The sequence below is a fragment of the Dunckerocampus dactyliophorus genome, chromosome 1 (genome assembly GCF_027744805.1).
Source record: "Dunckerocampus dactyliophorus isolate RoL2022-P2 chromosome 1, RoL_Ddac_1.1, whole genome shotgun sequence".
Classification (NCBI taxonomy): domain Eukaryota; kingdom Metazoa; phylum Chordata; class Actinopteri; order Syngnathiformes; family Syngnathidae; genus Dunckerocampus; species Dunckerocampus dactyliophorus.
In genome coordinates, this window is record NC_072819.1 from 9,799,165 (window position 1) to 9,812,058 (window position 12,894).

The 12,894-nt window shown below is 38.7% G+C and overlaps 1 protein-coding gene across 4 annotated transcripts in view; it reads left to right on the forward strand.

Annotated features, from left to right (window-relative positions):
- The window catches only part of hecw2b (HECT, C2 and WW domain containing E3 ubiquitin protein ligase 2b), a 46,164-nt gene that overhangs the window by 16,475 nt on the left and 16,795 nt on the right, over nucleotides 1-12,894 (forward strand). For 2 of the 4 annotated variants that reach the window (XM_054795993.1, XM_054795904.1), the window contains exons 6-13: nucleotides 187-356; nucleotides 454-596; nucleotides 697-797; nucleotides 2,850-3,607; nucleotides 3,680-3,803; nucleotides 5,418-5,588; nucleotides 6,964-7,065; nucleotides 9,730-9,880. In XM_054795993.1, the coding sequence (XP_054651968.1) occupies nucleotides 187-356; nucleotides 454-596; nucleotides 697-797; nucleotides 2,850-3,607; nucleotides 3,680-3,803; nucleotides 5,418-5,588; nucleotides 6,964-7,065; nucleotides 9,730-9,880 (1,720 nt within the window). The remainder of the gene's footprint in view (nucleotides 1-186; nucleotides 357-453; nucleotides 597-696; nucleotides 798-2,849; nucleotides 3,608-3,679; nucleotides 3,804-5,417; nucleotides 5,589-6,963; nucleotides 7,066-9,729; nucleotides 9,881-12,894) is intronic. The other 2 variants (XM_054796075.1, XM_054796166.1) reach the window with 2 other exon arrangements.

Consider the following 12,894-nt stretch of genomic DNA (forward strand, 5'->3'; position numbering starts at 1 on the left):
TTTGGTCTGGAGGTGTTTGGACAATGTCAGTGGCTTGAAGTCAAGCCAGTGGAGTGTCCTTTCCGCTCACCTATTAGGTTTAATGTAAGAGCTTCACTTTTGTCTTCGGGTTCAGGCTGACAAAATCGGCAGGGATCAAATATTCATTTCCCCAACTGTGACTGACGGGTGCAACTTCCAATGCAGACATCCGGGCGGTGGGCCTGAAGAAAGGCATGTTTTTCAATCCTGACCCTTACCTGAAGATGTCCATCCAGCCCGGGAAGAGGAGCGGCCTCCCCAAGTTCACGCACCATGGCCAGGAGAGGAGGTCCTCCATCATCGCCAACACCACCAACCCCGTGTGGCACGGAGAGGTTGGCGACTTGACACAGACTCCGCCTTTCATTCAAATGGCGTGATTGCGATGGCTGGCATGCAAGTGAGAATGCTTCCCCCGCTGTTGTCCTGTAGAAATACACCTTTGTGGCCCTGATGAGCGACGTGATGGAGATCGAGGTGAAAGATAAGTTTGCCAAGAGCCGACCAATCATCAAACGCTTTCTGGGACAGCTGATTGTCCCCGTGCAGAGACTCCTTGAGGGGCCCACAGCCGAGTGAGTCCATACACTGTGTGTGTGTGTGTGTGTGTATCCTCTGGTGACTTTTTCTTAAATCCTGTTTTCTGTGTGTGTGTGTGTGTGCGCATGGATGCAGCCAACACCCAGTCAGCTACAGTCTGTGTCGCCGCCTCCCTACAGATCACGTTAGCGGGCAGCTGCAGTTTCGGGTGGACGTCACCTCCATCGGACATGAAGGTGTGTGCTTGCATGGCGTTGAAAAGTTGTGATGCTGTGTCAAATGGAAATTAGAAATATTTTATTCCCCAGTAGAACACAAATTATCAGATATTGAAACTGAGACACGTTATCTTTTAATGTGAAAAAACCCCCAGAAAGTTCACAATGTTTACTGTTTCTTAGTTCACACATTTTTTCGTTAAGATCTTGTGAACAGATTTTAGTTCACAGTCCTTGAATGCACCACAGTAAGGCGTAACGCAACGGAACAGTGAAGTTTATACTAGAGCTGGGCGATACAGCAATGTTGGTATTGAGTCAATACCAAGTATACTGTATAGCAGTGGGGCGATCCTGCCAATTTTGTTATCAATCCGTATCAAGTATAAACAAATATGTACTAGGGGTGGGTGATACTGCAACGTTTTGTATAGCTCCAATACGTAATGTATGTAATGTATGTAATGTATGTAAATACAGGGCCAGTATTGCTGACTGGTACTAATAGTGATACTTTTTACTTTGCTTTCACGGTCATCACAGCATTTTCTGATTTTGCCCTTATTGGTTGGTCATTTTAATCAGAACAAACCAACAGAATTTAGGCAAACAAAAAATAATTTACATGATAAGTTTACACTCGGGTGAGAAAAAACGAAATTTTTTATATCGTTCCAATACCAAATAAATACAAGTTTATACCAGCAGTGGGTGATATTGCAAATTTGATATGGATTAAATACCAAGCAAAAACAAGTTGATACTAGCGGTAGGCAATACCGCAAAACCAAGTAAATGCAAGTTTATACTGGGAAAAGTCGATACTGCAAATTTTGGCATCAATCTAAACTCAGTAACTTCTAGTTTATTCTAGCGGTGGTGGTCGAATGCAAGTTTATATTAGGAGTGGATGATGGCAAATTTTGGTATCAATCTAATATCAAGTAAATACAGGGCCAGTATCACCAATACAGATATGATACACATACTGTACTTTTTGAGATTTTTCAAGATCATGAAATGATTTTGTGATTTTGCCTTTAATTTGTGGAGAATACTGCAAATTTTGGTATCAATCCGATACCAAGTAAATATGAGTATATACAATAGGTGGGCAATACTCCAAATTTTGCTATCAATACGATAAATATACACTAGGGGTGGCCGATACTGATTTTTTTAAATGTCTATCCAATACCAAGAAAATATAAGTACACACTAGGAGTGGGTGATACGGCAAATTGTGGCATTTGTCCGATAACAAGCAGATACATCAACAATTCCGATATTGATTCAAATTATTGAATGATTGTGATTTTTCCTTTAATTTGTTGATCAGGATTATAATCAGAATTAAATGCAAGACTTATGCAAGACATGCAAGATTTAGGCATATTTTTCATCAGCAAACCTATTTGCAAAAATATATATACATGTCAAAATATAACAATCTAACTACATCTACTAAATAATACAACGATTACCTTTTAGTGCATACTGTAGGCGGTATACCTGAGGGATGTCTGATTTGCAGCCGTAGAGAGGTGTTGCTTCCGTCAAATTAAAAATGCTTCCATGAAATGGTCAAATGGATAATTTTCATCACCTGGTATGTTGTTTATGTTCTATTGGGGAATCAAATGTGGGTTTATGAGATTTGCAAATCATTGCATTGTTTTTAGTTACATTTCACTCAAAGTCTGGGTGTATTTGTTATCGGATTAAGCGGTCCAGTACCCACGCGTACCAATTTCCCACACGGTACATGTTAAAAGTGAGGTACAGCAAGTGTTTGTTGCGTGATGTTTAAACGAGGTATACTCGCTCTTGCTGTACCGACAGTGAACCCAACTGTGACCTTAAAACCAAATGATTATGGCGTACGGTTCCACCCCTAGAGCGTCCCAACTTCTTTTGAGTTGAACATTTTAGAAAATGTCATCGTTGAAGTACAAGAACTTGCCTCCGCACGTTTCCTTGGGGCATCCTGCTAAGAAACAAAGCATAGGCCATAAAAACAGAATCCCCTTTGTGGGGGTAACCAAACTAACTCGACTGTGCTCTACAAAGCCTCTCCAGAATTAACCGGAAGCATCTTGAGCAGCGCTGTTAACGGCGACCCCGGTAGTCCGTCTGACGATGAAGACCTTCCGCACTCCTCATCCTCTCGCATCGCCCATGGAGCCTCGCCCACAGGCTCAGACGAAGGCTCTCTATTGGTCAACGGTGCTTGTTACTACGGCAACAGCAGCGCTTGGCAGGAGGACACAGTCCTGGTGGCTTCAGGCGGCCACACCCACCGGCAGGTGTCCCTCAACGACTACCTGGATGCCATTGAGGCCTCTGGGGGGCCTGTGGAGCGACTTCCAACGGGGCCCAGACTCCGCTCCAGCTTTCCCACAGACACGCGGTTGAACGCCATGCTTCACATCGACTCCGACGAGGACGACGAGAGCGCGGGACAGCGTGGTGACCAATCCCAAGAGACAAAGTCACAGCGCACGGCAGAAGTCGCCTTTTCCGGAGCATCGTCTGAGCTTCCAAGAGGGAGCGAGGGCTCCGAATGTGGACCACTGTCATCAGCGGAAACAGGTTCTTCTGTCATTGAGTTGACCGGTGTGGACGGAGTACAAACGGAGGAGGAGACACTGACCAACAGCAATGCAGCGGCAGCTGGAGCATCAACAAATGCTGGGGAAGAACCTGGAACCAACGGTTCTCCTTCAGAGCCCACGGGCGCATGTGCATGCGGCGAGCAAAGTCTAAGGATGAGCCAAGATTCCACCTGCGGTTTGGCTTTCAGCAGCGGCCCGCTTTCGCCCATTCAGGTAAGATGCTGCCATTGCTGATGTGGATGGCGAAGATGAAGATTTAATACCATTGCGTGCTCACTGTCACAGGAGGTGGAAACAAGGACAGATGTGGCTCCCAAGGCGGAGGAGGAAGGCGCCGAGTTATCAAGCAGCAACAGCCTTGCAAATTCTGCTCTGACAAATGCCAGCGACATCGGGACCTCTGTAGCCAGTAAGTTAAATACACACATATGACACTATGCCTAGCTTGGAGATTGTAGCTGCTGCATCAGCCTCTGACTAACTAAATACACACATATGACACTATGCCTATCTTGGGAGATTGTAGCTGCCGCATCAGCCACCGACTAACTAAATACACACATATGACACTATGCCTAGCTTGGAGATTGTAGCTGCCGCATCAGCCACCGACTAACTAAATACACACATATGACACTATGCCTAGCTTGGAGATTGTAGCTGCTGCATCAGCCTCTGACTAACTAAATACACACATATGACACTATGCCTAGCTTGGAGATTGTAGCTGCTGCATCAGCCTCTGACTAACTAAATTCACACATATGACACTATGCCTAGCTTGGAGATTGTAGCTGCTGCATCAGCCTCTAACTGAATACACACATGATTTTTTGTGTATGTGAATTAATTTGTGAATAGAAAAATGAAGCTTTGGTGTTAAAATCCACCTGTTTTATTGTTGTTTCCACACACTGAGCATCATGTCACGTATTAAAAGTGTCCTCTTGGAGAACATTTTGACATTTATTGAACAGATCCATATATCCATATAGTCAGAAAAATCTTATTTCAGCGACTGTAGCTTTAGTTTGTCTCCTTCTTGGTCCCTCAGGCTTTGTTTTTTTTCTGTTAGGTGCCATTACACTCCTAAAAAAAAAGCTGCAACATATGATATGAAATGTTTACTGTTTATATGGCTTCATTTATTTGCATAACATCATTTTGCAACAGAAACTGATTATAAAACACAAAAATATCCATCTCAATTAGACAAAAAGATCCGAATCTGGTTGTGTGTATTATTTATCAATTTCCAGTCAACTTTTGGTTGAAAAAAATGTATTGCTGAGAGTGCTTCCGGCTACCCAGCATGCTCTGCGGTACTTGTTTTTCTTAAAAAGCTGTGCCAAGTTATGTGTTTGGAGTTAACGTTCCTTGTAGTAGCAGTAGCTGCCCTATGTGTGTTTTACATACCCCAGTTTAAACATTCTCTAACGCTTAGGAATGAAAAATCGTTGCATCGAATCGTACCTTAGAACCACAAGTGGTGTCTGCGGTGTCTCGACGTACTAAATTTACAATTACTCTGCACAACTACCGTCGGTACCATATCATGCATGTCACATAGGTATCAAACATGTCACATTAGTATCAGGGTTATGAACTCAGTGGGATCGTCATCATCATCTTAGTATCAGGGTCATCAAAGATGTGTATTTTTAGCATCATTATTGTCATGAAGAATCCTCATAAGCTTTGAGCAGTTATGACAATCTTGGAAAGGCAAGGTAAAGTTTCAGGAAGTAATAAAAAAGAAAACAGTGTAAAACTCTACATTCTTGTAGTATAATTTAGAAATTTGAAATGGAATTAGGTAAGGACTCAAACTAGCACCGCATTGTGTTTTTCAGTCCATACCTCCAAACTACTTATTTTGAAATTGCATGTTTCTGAAAAAAAATAGGCAAACAACAAAAATAAATCCTCCCAAATGGGCAATGACCGCTTTATATTTACTTTTGCTGTGACTTTTTTTTAGGCCTCTTAAACAAAAAAATAATAACCAATGCCTCTTTGTCAGCTACAGGGGCTGTCGGTGAGGATGCGCAAGGTGAGCACGGACAGGAGGAGGAGGAGGGAGGCGAGGTGTGGAAGAGACGCTCCCTGCGAGCCGCTGAAGGTGTAGCTTCCAACCAGGCGGCCTGCAGGGCGCTGGAAGGCCTGAGCGGGACTATACCAGAAAGAGAGACTGGTGAGCTGCTTGCTGCTTTTGAATTTGGCCCACGATATCATTTGTTGTGGGCCACTGGACCTTCATGTTGATATCATAGTTTAGCCCCATAAGGAGCACTTTAAAGGGTGCTATGCGGATTTGTGCTTGACTTAAGTCACGAGTAGGAAACATTTTGGAGTGGTTGTCATGTGACACTCTACATAATTTTTTTGACGAAAAAGCAGCAAATTTGTATTTTGTTGCATTTTGATTTCAGAGCCCCTTCTCCAATTTCTGAACAACATTTGCAGTAAAAGTAACACATTGATTAGTTGCAGCTGCAATAACACTTCCTTTCTGTCTTTAATTACCATTGTTTGCTCGCCATGTAGGACGCTAACAAGTAGATTGGTGGTTGTTCCCAGAGTTGATGAAATGAACACCAAACAAAAGAGTCAAAATGGGAAAAATAGCGCAACAAGGAAAATGTAAGCAGAAAATGCTGAAATGTTGATACTAATAACTAATAATAACACAAAACTTGTGTTTTTATTGGCCTGCGGCAAAAATATAGTTTAACAAGGAAACTTAAAAAAACAATAGCAAAAATGGAAAAATCAGCGGTAATTTCACAACAATTAAAGTCAAAATATTTAGAAAAAGAACTTGTAGTCTGTAATCTAATGAGAAAAAAATAATTTTACGAGAATAACGTCATATTACGAGCATAAAGTCAAAAGACGTTATATCTTTAAAGTCTTAAAACAACCAAGAAAGTTGTAATTTTGAGACAATTAGATGGTGGAAAAAGTTATAATGTTTCAAGAATAAAGTCCTACAAGTACTATGGGAATAAAGTCATAATTACAAGAAGAAAGTTGCATGTTAGATTAATTGGCGACTCTAAATTGCCCATAGGTATAAATGTGAGTGTGAATGTTTAGAACCTTGCGATTGGCTGGCGACCAGGCCAGGGTGTACCTCGCCTGGGGTAGGCTCCAGCATACTTCCATGATCCTAATGTGGATAAGCGGCATAGGAAATGGATGGATGGATGTAGTCTAACAAGAAAAAAGTTGCAATTTTACAAGAATAAACTAGGAGGAAAAATGACATTTTAGTTGATAGTTGTAATACTGTAAAAAAATGTTACAAAATAAAGTTGTTTTTTTTTTATTAGGTTGAGGGAAAAGTTATTATGGGAAAAAAGTACAAATATTATGACAATAACATTTACAAAGATTATTTGAGACGGAAAGTTGAAATATTTTGGTGGGATTTTTTCCTCAACAGCAAAAATGGGAAAAAAAGAGCAAAGACCAAAGTTGATACTAATAATAGGCTTTTTCTCCTACTTCACAAAGCTGAGATTTGTGTGTGTGTGCGCGCGTGTGTGTGTGTTGTGTATACACAGGGGCCACAGCTCAGGTCAACGGCCACACGTCTGTTCACTCACTGTCATCTGTACGCCATGACATCAGTCGCTACCAGAGAGTGGACGAGCCCCTCCCGCCCAGTGAGTCCTCATAAAACAATCAGTGATTGCAGAAATACAACGCAATATCCAAGCGTGAACGCGCTGCGGTACACTTTTTCTCCTCCCGCTTGCTCAAATATGGAAACAAATTTTCCCAGTTCTGTTGGGCCAAACTGTTGCGATCATTAAAAACCATAAAACCATAAAATCCTAACACAACCGGCAAGGTTTTAACCCATAAGAACACTTTAAATGTTTTAAAATATGTACTATACAGCTTTGTGCTTGATTTGAACTCCTTAAGTCCCTAAGTAAGTACTATAGGAAATAATAGTTGTCCTGTGACTATCCCAGGGTAAGGCTTCCCCAAAATGGCGGTGTGTCAGGTAAGCTAGGTCTTTTCCAAAAGCTTATTGTTTTGCCACGAAAGCTAATTTTTAAGCAGTTTTAATAATTGTAATGCTTTAAAAGGGTGTCAAATATTACAGTTCAACTGTTCTTACTATATTTCCTCACTGAATTCTTAGAAAACAAGCTAATGAATTATCACTAAGAGCTAAATAAAATGCTACCGCTAATAAGACTCTCAATAATTGTCACTTTGAATGATTTTCAATGACTATATGTTCATTGCTTCAATTCAAAGTACGTATGTGTTATTTTTTCAAATAAGGAATCCGTTTACCATGAACAATGTAAGGTATATGTAGCATGACGCATCTTTGACATCAATTAGTAGTATTTTACAAAAAACATCACAAATGCCTGTGTTCCACTTGGTTTGTGCTATAGCCACCATAATTGGTTTAGTTTAATTTTATTTGAACATGCATGAAGGTTACAATGGAATACATCTCATGAATCATCATGTCACAGTTCCACATGTCCAAAAGGAGTAGGAAGAAACAAAGCTTATTTAATCCTACCCCCCATCCATTCCACATCTTGTACAGTACATATTATTCGCTTCCTGCATTCCATGTCATATTTTTGATATGATAATAAGTGTAATAATAAATAATGAAAAATAAAAAACAAGCATGACAGAACAATCAGTATAATAATCAAGACTCTTCTGCCTTGTATTTAGCAAACGTCAACTGCTTGTATTGTTTTTTGAATTTGCTCATCTCGGTACATTGTTTGAGTTCCTTACTCAATCCGTTCCATAGTTTAATTCCACATACAGAAATGCTGTGGGTTTTCAGCGTTGTTCTCGCATATAAGTGTTTTAAATTTAATTTTCCTCTAAGATCATATTTCTCCTCTTTTATGGAGAAATACTGTATGAGTTTTTAGGTAACAAGTTATTCTTAACTTTATGCATTATTTTAGCAGTTTGAAAATGTACTAAATCAGCAAATTTTAATATCTGTGATTTTAAAAATAAAGGGTTTTTATGTTGTCTATACTTGGCATTATGAATGATCCTCACCGATCTTTTTTTGCAGTACAGCGAGTGAGTGAAGATTGCTTTTATAATTATTGCCCATATCTCCACACAATAAGTTATGGTAATACTAAGGAACAGTAAAGAGTGTGGAGTGATTTTTGATCAAGAACAAATTTTGCTTTATTCAATATTGAAGTATTTCTCGCCACCTTTTGCTGTATGTATTTGAGATAGGCTGGCAACCAGTCCAGGGTGTACCCCGCCTGTTGCCCGAAGTCAGCTGGGATAGGCTGCAGCAAGCCCCCGCGACACTAATGAGGAGAAGCGGTATAGAACTTTTTCGTCTATCAGGATCCCCAGAAATTCATTTTCCTTCACTCTTTCGATATCCACTGCATTTATTTGTATTTGATCGTACGTATCCTTTCTGCTATTTCCAAATAGCATTATTTTAGTTTTAATTAGGTTCAAGGATAATCTGTTTCTGTCAAACCATGACTTTAATATGACCATTTCATCCTTGACCTTTTTAATGAGTTCTTGTGTGCTTTCCCCACAACAAAAGGCAATAAAAGTAAATCCTTTGTCACTTTTCAAATGTAATTTATAAACAAATTGAACAGTTTTGGTCCTAATATTGACCCCTGGGGTATTCCACACATAATATATAAACTTGCAGATGTGTATTGTCCTAGATTTACAAATTGCTTCCTGTTTGCTAGGTAACTTTAAACTCAATTCAAAACTAATCCTCTGATTCCGTACCTTTCTAATTTTGTTGTTAAAATATTGTGATTAATTGTATCAAAGGCTTTTGTCAGATCCATAAATACTGCAGCTGCACACCGTCAGTGGTCTTTAGCAGTAGTAATTTCCTCCGTGATTTCGATCAGGCCCATAGAAGTTGAAATGTTAGCTCTGTATCCATATTGACTACCTGTTAGTAATTCACTCTTATTAATAAATTATTAGAAAAATTATTAGAAAATTAATAAAATTAATAAATTGGGGTGAGAAGGAAACTGGTCTATAATTTGTAAATTGATGAAAATTGGAACCACTTCAGCTATTTTCATTTTGTTAGGAAATCTTCCAATCTGAAATGATAAGTCACTGATATGTTAACAATATATGTTACTTTAAATGGATTGTTATGGGTTAAATAACTCTTGGCTATAATAAAAGTGTTAAAAAAATAAGTTGACCACCATTGGTATGAATCCATAAAAATAATAAAACATTCAGACGTTGCATTCAGAGTAGAGCATAATTAACCTCTGCCCTAAGTAAGGTATGTGTTTGTGTACTAGACTGGGAGGCCCGCATTGATAGCCACGGACGGATCTTTTACGTGGACCACGTCAACAGAACCACCACCTGGCAGCGGCCTACAGCCCCGGCTTCCCCGCAGACCCTCCAGAGGTCCAATTCCATCCAGCAGATGGAGCAGCTGAATCGCAGGTCAATACCTCCCCATTCAGCACCTAATTTGACTGATATTAATTACCGTTTTTTCTGGACTACAAGTCGTTCCGGAGTATAAATTGCACCAGCCAAAAATGCACAATGAAGAGGAAAAATAAATAAGTCGCACTGGACTATAAGTCGCATTTTTTGGGGGAAATTTATTTTACAAAATCAAAGACCAAGAAGAGACATTTCATCTTGAAAGGCAAGTTATAGTAATAACAATAGAATGGAGAACAACAGGCTAAATAGGCGTCTGGTAACGTAACGTGAATAGGTGGTATGTTAACTGAACATATTAACAGTTATTCAGATAACTATAGCCTAAACAACCCGCAAAGTCATCTATGTTCATCGCTTTGGCACCTACCTGGCGTGGAGACGTAACTGCACTGTTAACAAACCTCTCCCGGCAGCATGTTGTTCAAGCACCCATTTTGCTGGCCAGATAGCTTTTACCCCCCGATTAGCTTTGTTGTCTTCATTGCAGTTAGCATATCCTCCGCTTTTCGCCAGTCCCTCACAAGTTCTTTCTGCTGCTCGATTACTGTTTTCGGCTGCATATTTCACTACTTGCCGCTTGTAGTCGGCAGAATATGATTTTCTTTTTGAGAGCATTTGGGTTTAGTTTTTCTACAACTACTTACGGTGCTGTGAACAGGCACGCAAACATAACCACGTGACACACAAACCATTGAAGAAGAAAGGGTTGCGCTTAGGTCCGTCGTCTTCAGCTTGCAAAAAGTGGAATTACCTCAGCGAGTCATTATGGAGTATAAGACAACAAAATATCAATGTTGACTGAGGTGTGTCATCAAAGCTCACGTGATGGCGACGGTGTGGTGGTGGGTTGGTGACGTCATCATTCTCGTATCACCTGTATAGGAGTAGCAGATACTGTGACATCGTCATATATCAACTAAGAGAGAAACCTATCTCATGTTTGGGTGGCTTTATTTCAGAGCTGGTGGCAACATCTTGTCTCTAGCATAGCGACAGCACAACTGACAGCTCCTCCATACATCAGACATACTCCACAGAAGCCTAACACATAAGTGCCATCTAGGGGCATTGAAGTGTAACAACATGACAAATACACTCACTGGCACACAAGCCTAGTGCGCCCTGTCGTGGCAGTACAGTACAGTACAGTATATGTAAGTCGCTCCGGAGTACAAGTCGCAGGACCAGCCAAACCATGAAAAAACGTGCGACTTATAGTCCGTAAAATACCGTAGTTTGTTATTATAATTGATAAGTTACTAATTTACGATACAGCATTTTTGCCATTTTTGCCACTACATTCATTGTATAAATTAATAAAAATAATTAAATGAATGAAATTAAATTCATAGTATTAACTATTTAGTCATTCATATTCATATTACAATGATGAATATAAGTGACCTTAATTATTAGTAACTATTAATTTAGCAATTTATTATTATTATTATAATTTAGTAATTAACACTAACTATTAGTGATTTAATTTGATATTCAAGGTCAAGGTCATTGTCATTCCATTGTTTTGCAGATGATCTGCAAATCTATCTGCCTTTGAAATCAGGTACAGACTCCTTTTCTGCTCTATTGAACTGTCTTAAGGATATTTAGCTGTGGATGTCTTTCAACTTCCTTAAGCTGAATGTGAAAAAAACAGAAATTCTTATGGTTGGGCTTCCAGCTCTTTAAATGGTGTGGACAGTGCACCTGGCCCTTTATCTTCATACTGTCCACCATATGTAAAAAACCTTAGTGTGCTTTTAGATGGTTCTTTTAAACTCACTAAGCAAGTGAATGCTGTAGTCCGGTCTTGTTTTTTCCCATTTGAGACTGTTAGCGAAGGTAAAACCTTACCTTCCTGCTGACGTCTTTGAGCATGTTGTTCATTTATTTATTACTTGCCGCTTGGACTACTGTAATTCCCTATATTGTGGTTTGGATCAGTCATCCATACATCATCTCCAGCTGGTTCAAAATGCAGCTGCCCGCCTGTTAACTGGCACCAAGAGACGGGAATTTATAACCCCAATCCTGGCCTCTTTACACTGGTCACCTGTTCATTTTAACTGGCTTTTAACACTGGTTAACCTGAGCTTTTTTAAATTGTTTTTACAGTTTTATTAGTATCATTAATTTTGTCCATTGTTTTTACCTTTCTTGAGCAATTTATTACCAGGTGTGTTGTGTAGTTTTGTGTTTTATTGGCTGCTATACTGCACTTTGGGCAGTTAACTTGGCAAGGTGCTATATAAATACATTTGACCTTATCCTAATTTGATGTTAATTAATTTGTTATTAGAATTTATCATTTACTAATTGACTACACAGCATTTTTGCCTCAGTTCAGTGCGACTAAATTAATAGGATGAAATTAATAACATTTATTAAATGAATAGTATTAACTGTTCATTTAGTAATTTAAATTAGTATTAAGTTAATAATTGAATAATTAACTATTAATTTAGTCATTTATTATTACAGTTAATTTAGTAATCAATACTAACTTCATTTAGTAGTTTAATTAGATATTAATTCATTTAATAATTGTATTTATTATAATTTACTAATTTAATTAACAGCTTTTTTGCCTCATTTTGATGCCACTAAAGTAATAATTTAATTTGACTGATATAATTCATTTATTATTTTTAAAAATTTATTATACAGCAGGTGTCTCATTTCAGTGCCACAGAATTAATAGTATTAAATTAATACAATTAATGAAATTAAATTAGTATGACGGTAACTATTAATTTAGCAATTTAATTTAATATTAAAATTTGTAATATAATTTAATAATTAATTTAATTATTAGTAACTATTAATTTAAAAATGTCTTATTACAATTAGTAATGTAATTTGGTTTGTTTTTATTATTTATTATTAATTAATATTAGGCCTACTTACTAATTTAGCACCAAATTGAGACACCATACTTCCCCCCCCCCCATCCAGTAGCTGCCATTGACGTTGGCACCAGTGCCAAGCAAGTTTTGGTACGCATT